This window comes from Gopherus evgoodei, chromosome 16, assembly GCF_007399415.2.
Source record: "Gopherus evgoodei ecotype Sinaloan lineage chromosome 16, rGopEvg1_v1.p, whole genome shotgun sequence".
NCBI lineage: Eukaryota > Metazoa > Chordata > Testudines > Testudinidae > Gopherus > Gopherus evgoodei.
In genome coordinates, this window is record NC_044337.1 from 22813635 (window position 1) to 22834861 (window position 21227).

The 21227-nt window shown below is 38.8% G+C and overlaps 1 protein-coding gene across 7 annotated transcripts in view; it reads left to right on the plus strand.

Annotated features, from left to right (window-relative positions):
- The window catches only part of RABGAP1 (RAB GTPase activating protein 1), a 151881-nt gene that overhangs the window by 74038 nt on the left and 56616 nt on the right, over positions 1–21227 (plus strand). For all 7 annotated transcript variants that reach the window (XR_003996724.1, XR_003996721.1, XR_003996723.1 and 4 more), the window contains 4 exons: positions 13292–13405; positions 16891–16965; positions 18739–18864; positions 19209–19352. Coding sequence is in view for 3 of the 7 variants with exons in the window: in XM_030535167.1 (XP_030391027.1) it covers positions 13292–13405; positions 16891–16965; positions 18739–18864; positions 19209–19352 (459 nt within the window). In the remaining 4 variants the exon portion in view is untranslated. The remainder of the gene's footprint in view (positions 1–13291; positions 13406–16890; positions 16966–18738; positions 18865–19208; positions 19353–21227) is intronic.

Genomic DNA, 21227 nt, shown 5'->3' on the forward strand with positions numbered 1-21227 from the left:
TAACCATTCTGCTAGAGTGGCTTTAGTATATAGTGCTAGTGATTTTTCTTTGTGAAATCTTTTGCTTGAATATAATGGAAGTCTTTGATCTTTAGCTGACTTTAAAATTGCTAATTTCATAAGGTTGTGAAAGTACTACAATGTGAAAAATTAATAGATATTTTCATTGCACACTATTAAAAGTATTTTGTTAAAACACACGTTACAATGTTTTCCATAGCAATTGTCAAGAAAAAAATTGTCTAATGCACAGGGAAAGAAAAAATACATACATTCATATTCTGAGCAAGCTAGGCATCTAAGAAACATTTATTTTCCTGATCTTGCCCATTTGCTGGGATATTGTATTCCTTGAAGATAAAATGCTGCACCACTTAAGAATTTTAGGTGGGCTCACTGAAGGTAATGGCACAGTTAGTCCTTTCAGATAACAGGAAGCAGCGTTGTCTTCAGCCTCAATTTTGGTCTGCCTGGAAAGATTTGCAACATATATGTATATTGGAATTCAGGAATGACATATTGAAAAGGAATGCTGTACAACACAGCATGCAAGTTGCTGGGCTGATAAGTTGCTCTTCATGTATTACCTTTGAAATTCAGCTTCCATCTTAACTCTATAGGTGAACATCAAGTATTCATCCTTCTTATTCTCGGTGAATGCACCAAGATGGAAAACAGTTTGTAGTTTCTGATCTTGCGCTTCCCTCCAGGTCTTAATATCAGTGATGTTTTCTTGCTGCATGGGTTCAGAAATTTTAAAAGTAACTTAAAAATGGATTTTTCATATACTGTTAAACCACAAGAACGAATGACTTCTCATGTATGTCCATTCAGGTTTTGCTTTGCTGTGCAAAATACAGTAGATAAAGCATTATTTTAAAGGCCTCTTGGTTTATCTATCTCCTTCCTTCAGGATAGTAGTGGGCAAGGCAAACTTTCGTATATTCTGTGGAGGATTGCCATCTGGTATCTGCTTAGTGGCTTTGTGTGGAATTTCCTTTGGGTCCGAATCCAGTTCTCTGTGAACGGGTGTTCACCTCACAAAAGCTGTCACAATTGGCATTCTTTTTTTGAAGTGTCAAGAGCGAGGCCAAGAATAGATTAAATGTGTTTGTAAAGCATTTTGCATACTTCTTTAGGTGCTGGAAAATATTTAACATACGGGGGGGGGGGGGAAGAGAGCCCTGATGTGAGAAAAAACAGAACCCAATGCAGTTTAGACATTGAGGGGGAAAACACAAAGGTGGATTTTGAAATCAGTCCAATCCCTGTGTTTGAGACTTTTCTAAGGTGCAGCGTTTTGATTGTAATGCAGTGTAAAGGTATTAGGCCATGTCTACACTACCACTTAATGCTGGTAAAACTTATTCCACTGAGGGGTGTGAAAAAAACACCATGCTGAGCAACATACGTTTTGCCAACATAAGTGGTGGTGTGCACAGCACTATGTCGGTGGGAGAGCTACCACCGCTCATTGAGGTGGTTTTATGATGTCGATGGGAGAGCTGTCTCCCATCGGCATAGAATGCCTACATGAGCGATCTTACAGTGGCACAGCTGCAAGCTCGTTAGTGTAGACATAGCCTTAGTTTCAACCCTGGCTCTTTCATTCTTAATCTGTCCCTGATTTGTCCCATTTTGTGTGCCGAAACGGTATTTAAGGAGACAGCTGAAGATCTGTTGTGATTCTAAAAATATAGATATAGATTATATAGATATCCATTAACAGGTGTGTTGTAAACAAGACACGAGAAGTCATTCTTCCGCTTTACTCTGCGCTGGTTAGGCCTCAACTGGAGTATTGTGCCCAGTTCTGGGCACCGCATTTCAAGAAAGATGTGGAGAAATTGGAGAGGGTCCAGAGAAGAGCAACAAGAATGATTAAAGGTCTTGAGAACATGACCTATGAAGGAAGGCTGAAGGAATTGGGTTTGTTTAGTTTGGAAAAGAGAAGACAGAGAGGACATGATAGCAGTTTTCAGGTATCTAAAAGGGTGTCATCAGGAAGAGGGAGAAAACTTGTTCACCTTAGCTGCCAATGATAGAACAAGAAGCAATGGGCTTAAACTGCAGCAAGGGAGATTTAGGTTGGACATTAGGAAACAGTTCCTAACTGTCAGGGTAGTTAAATACTGGAATAGATTGCCTAGGGAAGTTGTGGAATCTCCATCTGGAGATATTTAAGAGTAGGTTAGATAAATGTCTATTAGGGATGGTCTAGACAGTATTTGGTCCTGCCATGAGGGCAGAGGACTGGACTCGATGACCTCTCGAGGTCCCTTCCAATCCTAGAATCTATGAGTCTGAGATTTTTGTGCCAAGTTGAAACTACTTTAAAAAAAAAAAATACTAAGAGTACTTTAACCTATTATTTCAGTCAGGATTTCTGTAGCTGACTTTTCAACTAAGGCTAGTATATGGAAATCTTAAGATTTTAGGCAGAGCTACAAATATTACTGATTTTAAAATAGTACAAATATTTTCAAATGTTAAATGGGAATAGAATAAACTGAAGCATGTAAAATTATTGCTCCTAATTCCTTATTTATTTCCAAAAGTGAATTTTGTTATCTGCTACTGAGAGAACTCAGAAACAAATGTATCTTTCACTTTGAGATGCTCTGTGCAGCAGTATTGTAAAGCATCTCTAAGCCTGTTAACTTTTTTTTATCAGTGCATGTATGCTGTGGGTTTGTTTTTTTAAGAAAGAAACATAACACAAAAGGAAACCAAAGCACTAATATAAAGTGTGGAGCTGTAGTAGGACATGTAATTTTAAGTATGTTAATATTGTTTTTAGAGAATTCTCAGAACACTTGGAGAATCCATTACCAATGTTTTCCTTCCTAAGAAAACTGCAGACATTTCAATCATTGTTCCACTGGATTACAATTTTGTTTGCTGTTTATTTTGGATTAATGTAATCTTGATGCATATTACAATTTAAAGGGCTATTGAAGCATTTCAAACTACTGACATGGCAGCCTAGGATTGTCCTCTAAATATACAGATCATGTATTAACAACATGAAATAACCTTACTGTTCACCTGAAATCTAACTTGTATAATACTGTTCTTTGAAGAGATCCTAGGTTTGGTGCAAAATATAATCACATGTACAAGGTGGTTTTAAAGGAGGTATTGTGACAAGGTATTCCTTCTCTTCCAAAAGGACATTCAGAACTCAGTAGCCTGTTTGTCAATCAGATGTTTTAGCCAGAAGTTGTATGTATGGTTTTACAGGAAGGTTTTTTGCTTCAGAATTTCTTGATCTCTTTAACAGAACCTTGTTAAGAGTGTAGTTTTTATTCTTAAATGCACTTGCACACTTTATTTCAAAGATCTGAATAGCTCATAAAATAAATTTAAAAAATAAATTACACTTCACATGGTTTCACTTTTGTCTCGGGTGACTTTGTATGTGACGCTGTGCTGGTGTGTTTCTCTTCTCTTGCCTGGTGGATGTTTTTCCTCCTGTCTTTAATGCCTTACAGAGAGACTAGTTTGTGTGTACTTGACCAAGGCAAGAAAACCTTGACCAAGCAATTTGTGTTTATACTTCATCCACTCATGATGTATGACATTTTTGCCAAACTCCTCTTTATAATTTTCCTGTGGGAAACTTGAGCCCTAAAAGGAAATGAACACTGCAAAAGGGCTGGCTACCACAAGGGATTCACTTTTATTTTTAGAATTGTACTACTATATTGCCATATTTGGGTGGAAAATATGCAATATCACTGAATTATTGTATCAAATTGCAGCTGGCCACCCATTCTTAATTAGTCTCAATCAACTTACAGTAAGTAGTTAGTGAAATGTGTGAAAAAGAATATTTGTTCTGCAAATGTGTTTAGCAAATGCTAGTACCAAATAACCCTCATATGCTGTGTCTGAACATAATATTTCTCATTAGCAAATATTAGCTGTGAAAGCTGAGATTTATACTAGTCACTAAGATATAAGCAACAGGGGTAATTTTTCTTACTAAAAATGTAGGGTTTAGTCCAATACAAATCTAGGAAATATGCTTACCATCAAAGACAGTGAAAAGTTAGAATTTAATGTATAGAAAAGAATTCTGAGAGTGTCACTGAATTTGGACACTACAGGATAAATCTGGCAGTAGTTTAACAGGGCATGCTGCTAACAATGAATAACTATTTTATATTAACACAGAAATGATTAGTATGCTGGCATGTGTTTAAAATGTGTAGGTCTGTCCAAAATAACTTACCTTATCAGTGGTACATAATAGTATTGAAGTCACTAGTCTACAAGTGTTTCTGCTAGTAACCCTATTTCACTCATTTTAAAAGGCTGAAACTTGCTATGAAAGTGATTTTTCTTACATGTTGCATGTGCATTCCAACTACATGCCATATGTTCAGTGCAGAGTCTGAATAGCATATTAAAATCTCATTGATTGCTTTGGATCTTTGCTTTACACCCTCATATTTCCATAATAATCTTTTTAATGAATTGTGTTACAAAATCTTTGTAAAAGCAGTTGCACCTCTGTGGAAAGTAATAGTGTAAGGTCTGGCTTTCTTACGATGGCAATGAGAACCAAGGGAATCCATATATATGGTCATATAGAATTCTTGTTTAAGAAAAATAACTTCTTGTAATTTGTAGCAACTGGTAAGTAGCCAGAAGTTCTTAGCTTGACTTTGGACAGTCACTTCCAGAGGTAAACTCAGGCTCTGATGGACTTGATAGTTTTGACACAGAAATAAAAAGGAATTTCTAATGTAAATAGCACCTAACTTTTTTTTCGTATGCAAATATGAATGGAACTGAAGAGAATGAATGAAAAACAAGATAACCTATCACGAACATTAGGTTTCCACAAAGTTCTGTGATGTTTTTGCACTTGCCCGCTGCATTTAAATTATATCTGAGGCTAATATTGTAGAACACCTTTTTCTATTAAAGATGTTTTGATAAACTGTTTGCACAATATAAAAATGTAATTTTAAAATATTCTCAATATTCTCTCCTTCCCCAACACTTTTCTGGGACAAATCCCATGATATGTGAAATGACACTATTTCTCATGCTGCATTCTTTTCCACTGAGCGATTGTGTTTGTTTAAATGTAAATACAAACAAGGTGAACAGAAGATGGGATACCCAGAATGTGCAACATACAAAATATTCAACAATATACTTCAGTTACCTTTTTAATATTCACTCTAATTTTAAGTAAATTATTTTGGATATGTGCTACATATTGAATTGTTACACTTATTGCTTTGAAACAAATTTTATTTTTCCTTTAGTTTAAATGTTTTTCTCAAGAAAAACGGGTTATGAAAACTCTCCATGCGGTGCAAAGTTGTATATCTGGAGATCTATATTAGCAGAAAATTCCAGATTTTATAAAACCAGAAAGTTGTCTGAGCTTTATTATATTGAAAATCATTTGAGGTCCTTCCCTTTATAACTTTATAAATTAAACCGGAAGTATTCCAAGACATCATGAAATAAATGATGGGACAGCTATTGTTCACAATTTTTGGACTAAAGCATTACAAATTTGAGAGAGAACAGGTGCTTGTTGGTCCTTAAGGTACATGAAGTTCTCACAGAGCTGATGGAGGAGTCTCTTGGTAGGAATAAGTGTACTGTTCTGCCAGGCATATAAGAACTTCATGTTTTGCCTGATTTAAACAAAAATATCTAACTTTGCAAATGGTTACAATATGATAGGCGCTTCCTCCTGACACTCCAGTTTATCCCGTGCGTTCACTCTGCTCATCATACCTTTCTGGGGGTAGTATTGTAGATCGTGGGAGTATTCAGTATATGTCTTGCCATGTTTATTTGAGCAGGGATCTATGTGCTGTCAAGTTGCTCAGTTGCTGACATCTCTGATACTTCTGTGCTAATAAAACAGTTCTGTCTGCTGCTGACACCTCTTGCACCCTTTTACCTAAGCTCTGACCACCTGCACTGTCTGTGTGCTAACTGTTTGTACTACCTCCTTGACTGTCTTGCCCAGTCATAAGTGACGCTCTCAGGATCAGACCTTTTCCAAAAAGCAGTTCCCAGGACAAAAATAATTTAAATAAACATTTTCACCAAGTAGCAGAAAGAGCAGCCAATGATGTGCAAGTAGGCTGCAGACTCCTCAAGCGCTTTAATACTAGCTATAGAGACAGCTTTTTATTAAACTCTTAAGAAAAATAATCTTAAACATAGTATCTGGAATTACAGATATAAAAAGAACATTTTTAAATGTGCAAAAATGAATGTAGATTAGTCTCCACCCTATGCTTACCTTGTTAGGCATTTATGAGCTTTTTGTACTTTAGCCTCTGAAGTGTTTTGCTTTGGTAAAGCTTTCAGATTATTTTGCAAGTTGAATCCCTGGTGTAATGAGTATGTAAGATAATTTACAAGTGAATGAGCTTTCAGGATCTGAAATAAAAGCCAAAATAAAAAAAAAGAGGTTCTGTAGTTTGCATTCTTGTATTCTGAAAACTATCATATATATGTTTCTTTACTATCAAATGAAAAATGTTTGCATTGTTTGGGTCTCAGCAGTCTGTTTAAAAGGAATGCATTGTCACCTTTGAAGCCCGTGTGCTTCTGGATGCTATTTATTGTTTATTTTGTACCTACCTTTGTTTCTCCTTCAACCTTCTTGTGATGTCAAAAGTTGTCCATCCCCGTCTCTTCCCTCCCCTCCCCCATCTGCCTCAGAAAGTTCTCCAGGGATGGATATTTTTCCAAATAAGTTGGAGGCATAGGGGACCACCAGAGGGCTTTGTGCAGTTCTGATTAAGTTTATTTTTAATGTGACTCTTAATGACTGCCCTGCCTCAAAAAACAAACATAAAATTTGTCATGTCTTTCAAATGCCTTTGAAGCAGTCCTGAGAGAACCTCAAAATGTTTAGAGTTCAGGGAAGCTTCCAGAATTTTGGTGCTGGACATAGCGCTTCCATGACACCCAAAGATCCCATTTTCCCTTAAAGGACCTTTTCCAGCTTTCCCTCCCACCTTTGTACCTGTAATTACCTTCTTGGAGTAGCAGGCAGTGGCTCCCTGGGTTCAGGGTTTGGCCACAGGCTTGTTTCAAGTCCTACTGGCCACCTTCTCCCTGACTTTCTCTACCCTTGTGAGGGGTGCCCATTTCATCCCTTGGCATCACCCTCCTTCTTCTTGCATTAATTCTCTTCCTCTCTCCTTTTATGTTCCTTAAGTCCTCTGTCAAGGTTGGGAGGGATACATTGGGCCTACTGAGCTATGCAAGATCAGCAACATGAGGAGAGAGACAACTTGGCAGTGTCCTGCGTTCTCTGCATGGCAGCCTGAAGTCCCGGCACTGTAGCAAAAATGTTTCAGGTTGCACCTGCCTCAATCTCTGGAACACTGGTCAGGACTGTAACTGCACAAAGATGGCTCTGCAAATGCAGGACATGCCCAGCCCCATAAACATTTTTGGCAGATATGTTACATTTGGGGGGAAATGTCGCACAAGGGTGTAAGACATTATGTACAGTCCAGTTAATGCTGTAGCCAGCATGTTATATTTATCTGCAATAGATAATTTTGTATTTACTAGCTTGAAAACTGGTTTTCATTGTTTATTATTTTGCTTTTTTAAAAAAACTGACAAATCATCCAATCTGGTGGTATTTCACTATCCATTCAGGGGAAAAAAATTCTAAAAAACTGTTTAAAAAAGAGACTGATTTGTTCCAGCTTCCAAACTTTCCTCCTTGTTAGTCAGTGCAATGAGCTGGTATGGGAATTCTAATCTTTACAATACTTGCTCCAGTTCTCATGGCAGTTTTCCATTCTATTACTTTCTTTTTCTTCCTGTCATTCTTAGCTTTCTATTTTTTCAATCCTGGTTTGTGAAGGGTGTGTACTCAGAAGGGCTTCCTTCAGTTTCCAGTCCTCTGAAAGCATGAGAAATTGCCCAGTGAGCCAATTCTCACAGCAAGGTATAAAAATAGTAGTAAAGGAAAGGTTACACAATGCTCGAGTTGCAACAGTTTGTACTAAGGGTTAGTTTTCAAAGCTGTGTTTTGAAAACCATTTTTAAAGCTTTATCACTTCCGTATATTTTTCTCTCCCCAATCTGTTCTAGCAGCAGGAATCAGCTTTAGTGATACTTGAAGAGTTGCACCAAAAATAAGGAGCTGAGGGATGAAGAGTCATACAAAGCCAGGGAGAGACCTACTCAATGTCCAATCCCACGTTTTTGACAGGGGTGGAAATGATTGCCTGAAGGATGTATTTATGATTTCTAAATAGATGCCTTTGCAATTACTATTAAATGTGTGGCTAAAATGGGAGATTTGTTCCTTTTGAATTTAGCCTTCCTTTCACTACCTCACTGCTCTGTCTCTGCAACAGGACAAGGTACTTAATACTTAGGACCTCTGTGACCTCTTTGATACCAGAATAGATAATTTTTTAAAATGTAATTTGCTTCTTTTTTCCCCTTAAAAAGCAGGCTACTCTATTATATCTCATTGATGCAAACAGGTAAGCACATGAGTCAAGTCAGTGGGATTACTTGCATGAATAAAGTTATTCATGTGCTTAAATGTAAGCAATACATTTCTCTGATTACCTCATCTATTAATTAAAGGCAATAAATACCCTCAGTTGCCTTCATTAACTTAAAAGGCTTGTTCGTATGCTAAAATTCTTTAGTGTTGCATTATGATTGCTTCTGTTTTCCTAATGATGTGATAGATTCTTTAGACACATTAAATTGTTACAGAATTGCAGCGATGTATGGTACACAGATCATTTGCAAGACAATCCAATAACTTGATACTAATACTCGTTTAATTGCCTTTATAATGAAATGGTTGTGACAAACCACAGAGAAGAGTGTTAAACTTTGGGTTAAAATCACAAGCGAGAATTAAATATGGAATGAGAATTTTTGTCCCCATTTGTTATCAAGGGGATTTTCCAGAGCAAAAGATCAAGTGAAAGTATACATTAATGTATTCTAGGCAGGGCTGGCAGCATGGCCTAATGTATAAGTGTTGTCACTTTTGTAGAGCACTTGAGGTTTCACGTGTTTAGAAGAGCCTCCTGTTGTTGGGTTTTTTGTTTGTTTTTTGTGTCTAGCAAAAAAGGTGATTTATTTTAAAAATATCCTGTTTGGAAACAAGCTCTCATCCCTTGTGGTTCCACACTACATCTTGCCCTCATGCTGCAGCCTTGATGTGGAGCAAACGTCCATAACTTGGATGTAAAGGGGACATAACCTTTTAATTGCACCTCCGTCATTGACACAGTAGCATGTGATGCTTTCAGTAGCACAAGCTGCCTAATGATCATCTGAAAAGAGGCCTTTGAATTTATCTACCGATGAGGAAATCTGATCTCATTAGCCGCCTAGGAAGGCCCTTGTTCCATTACTGAAATGAAACAATTTATATAGTCAAATGGAAATCAACCAAGAATAAGAACATGTTTATTCTCATGCATTTTGGTGATGATACTAATCATGGTATTCAGCTAAATAAATGCTAGGACATGACTGTCTCCAACAGGTGCTAAAATACCATGTGATGAGGGCCCATATGAAAACCTGGGAATGGAGAATGTGCCCTCCTCTGGAGGAGACTTACATATGGCACCATTAGCCTAACCCCTTTGCCTCTGATTGCAATTCAGACTCTTACTGTGACATTTTTAGCACACTTATTTCTATTTTGGAGAGGGTGTCTACAGGCTTATGACATGCTAGTTGTTATGTGAAATTGAATGAACCTGTTGGTCCTTTTGTCTATATCAGGGGTTTCAAACGGGGAGTCATGAGGTTATTACATGGGGGGTTGCGAGCTGTCAGCCTCTACCCCAAACCCAGCTTTGCCTCCAGCATTTATAATGAGGTTAAATATATTTTAAGAGTGTTTAATTGATAAGCGAGGTGGCACTCAGAGGCTTGCTATGTGAAAGGGGTCACCAGTATAAAAATCTGAGAACCCCTGGTCTATATCTAACCTCCTTTAACAATTGCACTGCTGATCTGTACTATTGTGTGCTGCCCTGAGCCCAGCGGACTTCATGGCACCCTTCTTGTTTCTTGAAGGTGAACAAATGTGACTACTGATGTCAGCTGTTATATTTCTAAAAGCTGATACATATTTAAAAGATTTTGATCCTTTATCTGATTGAACTAATAATATCAGTAAGAGAAACTCACAAAATATAGCATATCTACTCAGAAAGAGAGAAACTGGGCAGAATTAGCAACCTTCCTACATTTAAACCAAAGTTCAGATCAAACAAAGGTTTTGGAATTCCCTTTAGGAAACATCACAAATAAGAGAGAGTCACAAGAACAGATTCAAAAGAGGGAATAAAACTGCTGTTAGCTATTATGCAATGTAAAGCATTTTGAAGCGAGCTCAAGTGAGAGTCTCATTGTCTAATAGCGGTGTAGGTTCACATGGTTCTGCTGAGAGAATGCATTTAGCTTCTGGGTAGTGCTACTGTTTATAGGTTTCAGAGCGGTAGCCGTGTTAGTCTGTATCACTAAAAACAATGAGTCATCCTTGTGGCGTGTTCAAGACTAACAAATTTATTTGGGCATAAGCTTTCGTGGGATATAACTCACTTCACATCTGATGAAGTGGGTTGTTATCCCATGAAAACTTATGCCCAAATAAATTTGTTAGTCTCTACAGTGCCACAAGGACTCCTCGTTGGTTTTACTGTTTAGTCCATCCACAAAGCACTATCTAATTGGCCTTATAAGTCATTGGTGTCTATTGCAAGAAAAGCTTCCCATTTTTCTGATCTGAGGGAGCCAGGAATTATCTTCAACCCACTGTGCTTCCAACCTCATTCTCCACCTGCCCTCATTCTTATCTTCCATGCATGTTTCTTTTAAAAAAATGTTTTACTGCCACTTTCTGTACAAAGCAATGCATATGTAAGTTGAGCCATTTCTAATGACTCCTTCAATAAAGTACCCTATTTACCAATCCATAAAAACCAATGTATATTTTTGTATGGCTTCCCTGTTTGCCAGACACATTCAGCTTTCTTTTCAGTGCTCTTTGCTCTGTATTGAGCTTTTACTGTAGGAATGGTTTGCAGAATGAGGTGGCAGAGAAAGCGAGCAAAACAGCTCAAGAAGTTCAGCTCTTTGCCCTTGGGAACACTGACAGCTATAGTTAGGGAGTATGTGCAGGTGCCACTCCCAATCTGTTCTATAAGGAATGCTGAACCAGTATGTAGAATACAAAGTCACCCCTTTCTGGTGCTAGGCTTTATTAATAAATAATACCTTTACACACGTCAGATCAGACCTTCTCCAAGGCTTGGCTGCTCCTATGATTCCTCCCTCAGGCCTGTTCAGTGCACATCCTAGATCCTCTCTCCTCAGACATCCCCTCCACCTCCCTTAAACTGAGCTGAGGTAACAAGTCACCAGCCTCTGGGAGTGAGCAAAATCCTCCTAACCCTTTTCCAGCAAGATCAACACTTGGTAACAGAGTGGGGTGTTTCAGGCAGTCACTGCCAGTCTTTTACAGGGATAGTTACAGTTTAATAGATTGCACTGCTAGGAAAAAACTTCCTGATGTTCATCAAGTTTTCCCTTTAGTTTTAGCCCATTATTCCTAGTCTTACACTTTGTCAAATTCCTTTTCTTTCTAGCTGGTGACACTCTTCAAATACTGATTCCGTGTATCCCCAGTGGTCACATGCTTGCTTGACGTTTATCCAGGCTATACATATTCCCTGTGTACTTCCTCATATCAATTCGGAGAGTCCTTTTATCATGTTTGTTGCTCTTCCTGAATTTCATCCAAGTTGTTGATATTTTGCTGGTATTGAAATGCCCACAGTTGTTGTTGTTTGTATTTCTGTAGGGCCTAGGAGCCCTAGTCACGGACCAGGACCCCATTGTGCAAGGCACTGTGCAAACACAGAACAAAGAGATGGCCCTTGCTCCCAAAGTGCATATTATTAAGTGTAAAACGAGACAGAAGGTGGATACAGGCTGACAGACAGGAGAAGCACAAGGAAATAATAAGACAATAGTGTCAATATGAGAGGCAGCAGAATGCAGGAATCCTGCCTTCTGCCCTGGTGCTTTAATTGCTGGACAAAAGGTACAGCATCTGCTGCCTGATTTGCTGGCACACCATCAGTTTCTCTTAGGCAGATTTTTTTTTTTTTGGTCCAAACTTAAAAGAGCTCCTCAGCTCACCCTTTACATTGTAGGCTCTGACTGCTTCCTGCAGCTTCCAACCTCTGACTCACTGGGCCTCCTGCTTCCCATCCCCTCATGAGCCCTCTTTTGAAGCCTAATCTGGGTTAGTCGATGGGATGCAGGTGCCCTGGCCCCGGTTCCTCTTACAAGGCAAGTGTCACCCTGTGTCATACTGATATCAGCAAGTTCAATAGCCCTTTCTGACCCCATTGTACTATCTGGCCCTTCTTTCCCTACCCCAAGAGCTTTTAATGCTGTTCTTGGTGCAAACACAGATCTTGGAAAGAGCCTCTGCCACCTCCACCTTCTCGATCTCAGACACCTCCTTTTCCGGGGTGGATTTGTTCAGGGCCGTCTCAAGTAGGATCAGTTCCTTTCTCAGACTGGATTTCTTCACTTCCACCTACTCCTGCTGTTTGTAGCCTCGCTCTATCTCCTGCACACAGTGTTATAAAGGTGGTTGCGCCAGAGCCATATGCACACAGCACTGCCACCTCCCTGAGCCATGATGTGATGCCTCTTGTATGCAGCCAGTTTTCTTTTTTGTGAAGTCATGTCCTGTTCAGGCTTGGGTCCCGTTTCCTGTCTATTTTCACCCTTATTGTGTCTTGGCATTTGGGGGGGAAGTGAAAAATGACTTCTCCAGTCTAAACTGGGGGTGAATTTTAGTGTGCCAGACTACAATGACCAAAGATTGTTTGACTGGCACCCTCAGTTTACCTTAGAGGAAGTAGAATTTGTGTAGTGGCAGTTGGGTTCCATACAGACTGAAAGGGTAGATTTTTTTTGTTTTTGTTTTTTTGTCTATTGACTCACCACCACATCCTGTAGCACTTCATTGTATTTTCCTTGGCAGTCTCCTAGCTAAGTGCTGACCATGCCCAGACCTGCTTAGGTTACCAGACTGTGACCTGAGGTGTTTGGGCTGCAGGCTGTCTACCCCAGTCTGTATTGAGAGACATGCACAGCATACACTGATAGTCTAGCAGCCATTCATTCCAGCACATTGTAATTTATGCTGATTTTTAAACGACATCCCTTTTAACATACAGATTTTTCTCTCATGTTCTTGTTTTAACAGGAGTCTCCCCAGGACAGCGCAATCACTCGGGACATCAATCGCACGTTCCCGGCTCATGATTACTTTAAGGATACCGGGGGAGATGGACAGGACTCCTTGTACAAAATATGCAAGGTATTTTATAACCTCGTGTGTGGTGTTCTTGGTCAACATACAGTTTTTATGTTTACAACAGTCATGTTGGAGTTAAATTGGTCATATTTCCCCTTTGCTTATTTTTTCTGTAAGCTCAGTTGAATTGAAAAGTTGCCAGAGTGCAAAGGTTGTTTTGGCTCATACAAAATAACTTCAGTTTAATCCAGTTCCTAGTGAACTGGGGTCCACAACACTACAACCACCCTCATATGCTACGGGTATGAGCATCCTTGATGGCCATCTCAGCAGTGAGGCCAGGCCAGGACTGAATGGAGATAGAAACTTAAAACCCAGGGCATGTTGGATGGGTCATGTGGGAAGCATATGTCACACACACATAGATTGACTCTCTCTCATACACACACAAAGGAAATCAAATTATGCAGGAGTGAAGCCAGTGCAGATCTTGTTGTAGTGTCCTCTTCGAAGGAGAGGTCTCCATGTCTGATTTAGACCTGCCCCGTGAATCATGTTGTCATTGTAAACTGTGAAAACTGAATGTTTATAGGGAATTATGCAAACAGAAATAAATGGCAATTTCTTCATTGGTTCAACTTTTCTACACATTTTTCATGGCTAGTTTTGAAACTGAAGTGGAGGCAGCACAACATGAGCAAACTAAGCCGAGAGATCGATTGTCCCTTTATTTCTGTGTAGTGTCTCGCTCTGCTCGTGCTGAGAGACATGATGCTTTATGTGGCCAGGTGCCTACACTTCAGAGAGAAACAATGACCAAGAATCTCATAAATGAGCTCACTGGGTTGGAACCTTTTTCATCTTGTCTGTCTGTTCTGTGCTAAAATGTTTGGAGCTTTAGTTTCGATGGGATACAAAAAACCTAAACCAAAGTGCAATTGAGGTGTTAGAACTTGTAGTCTCTGCTGAAGAAAGGAATAAAAAGGAAGGGATTGGAGCTGCAGGTGAAGGTTAAAGTGCATCAGCAGAATAGTCTAGCGGGGCCTAGCTCTGGAATAGCGGGGAGGCTGCTGATCGGGGGTATTGTGTGGGGATAGAGCTGCATGGTGGGAAGCTTGACCTGCATGTGCCTGTCTGTGGCCAGTGCTATTAGACACTAGGTTTTTATAGGATCACTGGGCAACACACTAAACAGAGGGAGGTGCAGCAAAGTGTGAAGAATAAAGAGCTCATGGTTTTTAGAGGGACATCTAGTTTTTATTCCTCACAAAACCTTTAGAAATCCTTGATCTGTGAAATTATGCGAATATTTCTGCATAGTTTTGATGTTTTATTTCTATTGATATCAGAACACTATGCAAATGGGGATGGCCTCATTTCTGTCCATCACATCTACAGATTGAGATACAACCCTAAACAATGCTACATTAAATTGTTTCTTTAAAATATGTCCTCAGAATACAAGAAATGATTTTGTGGAACTTTTGTAAGAGCTACATGAGTCTAATAGAGAGAAAAGATGTTGCAGAAGATCTAGGTATCTGTAAAGCTGAAAATAATTATGCCTCTCTCGTTAGCATTATAAACCAGCAGGCACACATTTAAGTGCTCATTAAAATGCAGAAGATAATTATCAGGTAAAAATGACTGTTTTCTGTTTGATCCAATTACCTTGTTTGACCAGAGTATCTTAAGCTTTCAGCACTCTGATTCTGCATTTAGAAATTCTTCATGTGTTCTATCCCTCAGGAGACATTTCTGCATTTTGAAGCTTAAATTCCTGGCACATAGTTTTTCATTTAGGATATAATTTAAAGATGATGAGCTTTGCGCAGGGGACTGTCCAGGGCAGAAGGAAATGCTTGTGCATTTCTTGCGTATAATTCAGTAATACTAAAATCAAACACTTGGAAACCAGTTAAAAGATTTTTCTGTACCACAATACCCTGCATAAACCCAGTAGTTTGAAATAACACCCCAAAATCTCAAATTTTGCTGTAACAGATGCTTTGGAAACATAATTCTTTGGTTACATCTGTTTGATCTTGATGGTTTATCCAGTATATTTTGCAACAGTAACATACCGGTGAGATCGCTCTTAGGCTAGCATAGGAACTGGATGACACCCATTGCACCCTCTCCATGACTTCAGAGTCATTGTGAAATTGTTCTCCTGTTCCTTGGTGGTGATGCTTTTCCATGTGATCTTTATTTTGGAAGCAGACTAAGGTGCTTAGAATGATCCTCACCCAAACACTCTCTTTAGTCTTGTACCTTTCAGTATCTATCTTCTCAGCAGCAAGTCTGTTTTATGACATTAATTGTATCCACGTTAGGTCCAGCTGGATTGTGTACAGAATATTGGCAGCTGTTTCAGCAGCTCTCCTTTTTCAGTTGGGGTTTCAGATGTGCCCTTGTCCATTGGCAACTCGTTTGTATATGTGACTGCTGAGGATGTTGACCTGGTATCATGTGCAAGAGGAGTTCCTGCCACTGTAATGCTGTCATTTTAGGACTTAAGCATCTTATGCTGCAACAAAGGCAAAACAGGATTGTAATGCATTTCATTGTAAAAGGACCTGTGGCAGTTTCAGAATAATTTAAAGAAGAGAATCCCGAAACAGAGATTTTGTCCATAAAAGCCACTACTTCACACATCCCCATTTGAGGTGACCATTTTACTGGATCCAAAGGTGGGATGGCACTACGTACTGTGTTGATCTAAAATATTTTAGAATTGCTATCTGCTGATGAGTTTGCATTGTCTCCAGCACACTAATGGTAGAGGGAATTCCACACATTTAAGATTTGTTACAGACTAAAATGTTTCCATTTTAAAATGACTTGAAGATGAGCTGTGTGTGGCTCGAAAGCTTGTCTCGCCAACAGAAGTTGGTCCAATAAAAGATATTACGTCACCCACCGTGTCTCTAATATCCTGGGACTGATATGGCTACAACTGCACTGCATACAGAATGTTTCCATGGCATTCCTGTACAATATGAAATCCCATTTGCTTGCTCGCCATTTTTTCTTGCATAGGGCCCATAATGAAAATTAATAGATCTTTTTTTGTGTGTACTCTGTGAGGCTACTGAAGAAATTTTAGGCTAATCCAAAGGTTTTCAAACTTTTTCATAGTACAGGTTGCCTTTTAATAGAGAGGTAGTCTTACTCCTTCCTCATTTGTGTTCATGTGATTCATAATCTCCTGACATCCTGATTGCAACTACAGCAATTGTTGCTCTGTAAAAGTAATCTTAGGAAAGTGATTTCATGTGCTTTAAGCAGTCTTCAGTGCGAGTTAGCAGCTGAAAATGGTCCCGCTCCATGCGACCAACCAGGTCGCTGCTGGCCATCAACAGTTGCTTTGCAGACAACAGTTTTTTCTTTGGGTTAATCATTGTGCAGTAACACAGCAGCTAAACCATATCCTGGAATCACAGTCCAGTCATGGCTGAAGGTGTGTACTTCCGTACTTAACTTTTTCCTCATGCAGTTCTGCTCTAGGGAGAGTGTACATCTTAAAATATTGATTCTCTTTTCAGGCCTATTCCGTCTATGATGAAGAGATTGGCTATTGCCAAGGCCAGTCATTTCTTGCTGCTGTGCTGCTTCTGCATGTAAGTCCCCCCTCTCCCCACACTCCCATTTATTGTAAGCCTCAGACCAAACAATGCTCAAGTTTATCCAGAAGAACTCATTTCAAATCCACTCTTCTTAGTGCCGTAGCAAGTCCCCTGCTTATTTACTCAAATCCCTGTTTGTCCATAATTATGACTTTAGGGGAAAGAGGAGCATGTTCCATTTTGAGTTCACTGCAGCATCGATAATGAGTTTGTGGTCAGTGTTCACTTCATTTTGCTTCTGGTTCTAGCTGTCTTTCCACTCCAAGCTGTCTTAGGGTCAGATCAGACTCTCTTGCTTTGTTTATGCAAAGTAAGCTGTCTAGATAGAAATGGCTTTGTGGTTTAGGCCACCTATGAACTCTTTGTAAAGGTACCCATGTGTGGTTTTTAGAGTAATATTTTTCCATCATTCTATGATCTTTAGGATGATACAGAAATATATTATAAACTACATTCTTTATAAACAGAAGTCAGATGAACTGATAGTATCTAAGTGTAATGCTTTGATTCTCTGTAATCTGTATAACTGATAACTCTTAACTGATGGAGAAATTAATTCTTCAGCACTGTTCTGAACCCAGCCAGCAATAAAGGTTTATTCTTGCGGCTAGTAAGGGGACCGAACTCTGCTCACCAATAGATATGCTTTCTTTAGCTGCCAAAATGCTATCTGCCTACCTTTTTGGCACCCATTGGATTAAGGAGATGCAGAGACAAGAACAGACTATTCATACATTTTCTTAGAGCTCATTCTTTAATGTTAGTTGTTGCTTCTTAGAATGAGCTCTGGTAAACTGAAGGCTGCAACTTAAAAATCCCTGTTTTTGTTTCTCTCTCACTTTTTGAGCCTCCTGAAAGTTTGTCTTGGGAGTGTGATTATTAGGGGCTGTGAGGGAATTCATGTTACCTTGTCTTTTTGGAGAAGGAACTGCTGCATACACCCTGCAGTCCCGGAGCAATAAAGGGAAATGTAGTTTCTGCAAGTCCCTCACTGCCAGTATGGAAACATCTCTGAAAAGTTTTCAGAGTTCACTGACTGCATCTGTGGATGAATAATAAGCACTTGAGTTAGATATTTTGACCTTTACAGGAACAAGTAATTGACCTGAAGAGTCAGTCTTTACTGCTGTGGAAAGAACAGAACTGCTTTATGATGCCAAGGAAGGATGTATAAATACTGACAAGTAATGATGTTTCTGTCTCCAATTGCTGGCAGAAGGGGGAGAGCGAAGTGTCCCAAAACAGTGTAGAGAGCTGCCAAATCTGAACTTTAGGTAGTAATAACCAACTCTCTCCTCTTTTAATCAGTTTGAATAAAAGATCATCAAATGAAGTAACAGCGTTTTTAAAAAGTAGAAATAAAAAATGCTACTCTGTGTTTAGCAGCTTGTAGTAATACTGTGACAGTACTGGTTATATCTTGACTGTGTTAGCTGACTACACTGAGGAACTGGATGGGTTGGGCTCTCAGTCTGTAGGAGTATAATTTGATTCTGAAGTCATTGACCAGATTTGGGACAGCTACTGCATGAAATAGACCCCTTGGGGATCTTTAAGGTTGACTGGTGTGTTTCTAAATTGGGGAACTAAGAGGGAATTTGGCATACCTAGCAAGTGTAAAATACCGTTTCTAAATCTAGTTGTTATGATGTGTGCAATTATCCTTATCTGTTATGAAAAACGGTTGGTATCTTGCTGGTAAGAGCAAGATGAAGGAAGGAAATAGAATAATATAAAAATGTCAGCAAGGTTTGTTCTCTTTGACAGATGCCTGAAGAGCAGGCGTTCAGTGTTCTGGTCAAAATCATGTTTGACTATGGACTCAGGGAACTTTTCAAACAAAACTTTGAAGATTTGCACTGCAAGTTTTATCAGTTGGAGCGCCTCATGCAGGTAAGCGCCCAGATTGCTTTGAAGCGAACAGGTCAGGGCTTGCAAGACCCAAGATTTAGTTGCTTGAGAGCAGCATTTTACCACAAGTGAATAGTTTTTGCACATTCTTATTATACCCTTGATTGAGATGGAGGACAACTGTGCCCCAACATAGTTCCAGAGAACTTCCTTTAGCATAATTATTCCAGCTGATACTTGTAAAATGCCGTAGGACAGCATTAAATATTTCTTCTACTGTACCATTCTCCTGTAGATTTGAGAATTATAAGCGTGATATAAACAGCTGCTTTTAAGCCAGAACTAATGAGCATGCTTTTATTTTATTTATTTATTTATTTATTTAGGAGTGCATTCCTGACCTCTACAACCACTTTCTGGACATCAGCCTTGAAGCCCACATGTATGCCTCCCAGTGGTTTCTAACCCTGTTCACTGCAAAATTCCCCCTCTACATGGTCTTCCATATTATTGACTTGCTATTATGTGAGGTATGTATTACACATACAGTTATACAACTTTGTATCTGCAGCAACTCCTGATGGACTCTTCCTATAAAGTCTAGCTTGATTGCATTCTTTGTTCATGTCTGTTTTTTGAGTGCTGAACAACTGAGGCTTGAAGTACAGTTTCCCATATAAAAATTTTAACTGTTACATAAAAACTGTTATGCAGCAATGGATGTGTTTTTTCAGAATTTTTTGGATATTATATCATAGAATTAAAGTTGATGGCATTTTTTAGTTTTAGATTGAAGTCTCCTATTTCTTAGAGAATCATTATGTCTTTTGTCACTCTATATATTAGTTAAAGGCTAAAGAGGTTAATTTTGTGCATGTAATCTCTTAACAGTGTAAACCTTATATAAAAAGAACACAGCATTATGGAGGAATAATTTTTTGTTTCTAGTTTTTTAGATCTAACAAGTAACTTTTTTGTTTGTTTTTTTGTTGCTACTTTTATGTGTAAATACCATGTAATGATAGACAATATTAGGGCATCTCTAGAGCACTGAAGTGCTCTGCATTTACAACCTGACTATGCTAATTATCACTTTGGAATCTCATAGGCCTGATAACTCTCCCTCCAAAGAAACTGAGGTCTCATTCAATTTCTCAGCATATATTTAATAGCAAAATTCTTTGTAGTGAAATCATGTATTGAGAAGACATAATTGTTTTTTATAACAGTATACTTAGCAGTATGTTAGGAAGTAATTTAAATTAAATCTAAACTACCCTTGTAAACATGAATAAATACAGCACATTTTGCAATGCAGTGCCATTGGGGTTTTTTAATCATTTGTTTGCTTACTTGCTAACTACTAAAATGCATGATTTTTCAGTGGATCTCCTAGTCAAGTTCTGCTCTGTTTCTTTCGTTTAAAGATTGCTGCATTCATAAATCTCCTGGTCAGTGTTTTGCGCCCTATGTAGCTATGTTTTTCTGGAACGTGCTGGTTCCTTTGCCTAGATGCTAGTACAATAAAAAGCAACAGATGGCAGAAAAGTGGTCTCCGCATGTGGAGCTAAGATGTCCTGTAAAGCGGAAGTAGATTCTACTACGGAATATAAGGGGCACTTAAATAATTAATCAGTTATTTTAATAAACCTGTTTCAGTTCAGTTAATGAGTAGCCGAATAATTAGCATAGGGCTGCCTTCAAGAGCTAGTCATTTTTTCTCCATAGCAAGAATTTCCCAGACTTTTGAAAGTGAGCGAGTTAATCAGATGTTAAATCCAGAGCACCCCTGTAACACAGCGCTAGCTCTACCGCTAATAGAAGTGATAGAAGCAAGTTTAGTCTTAATTTGTTGCTATTAAAGTCAAAACTCAAAAGACATAAAGGATGGAGAGAAATCCAAGCCCTTAACCAGTAATGTCAATAAAAGTCTAGAATATGGGAGGTGGAGCTGCCAGATCCTCTAGTATTGAGCTGTGAGTAAGTTCCTCCTTTTATATAATCTGGAATAAGAGGATCCATAAAAGATGTGGGATTGAATGATAAGGTGGGAAGGACAAATTGAAATCATGCACACATGCTTAAACTGTTGGCCAGAATATTGCATGCCCTTGTGCATAACTGATATTTTCAGTTTCCAGTCTTCAGTATCTGTAATCTTTTTTTATGCTGTAGCTATTTTTGCAGGGGTGGAAGAGAAGTGTATGGGGAGTGACTTTCTCAGTCATCACATCTTTTCCTTCCTGTCCCACCTGAGTAATTATAAAATTTTTCCAATATCAGAAAATGGTCTAAGAAAAAAAGTCCCTTGCCCCTTAGGATAAAGTAGCTAAATGAGCTGTGTAAACAAAAGGGAAAGGATTCAACTTTATATTTCTTTGTATACTATTCATTATGGCAAAGGG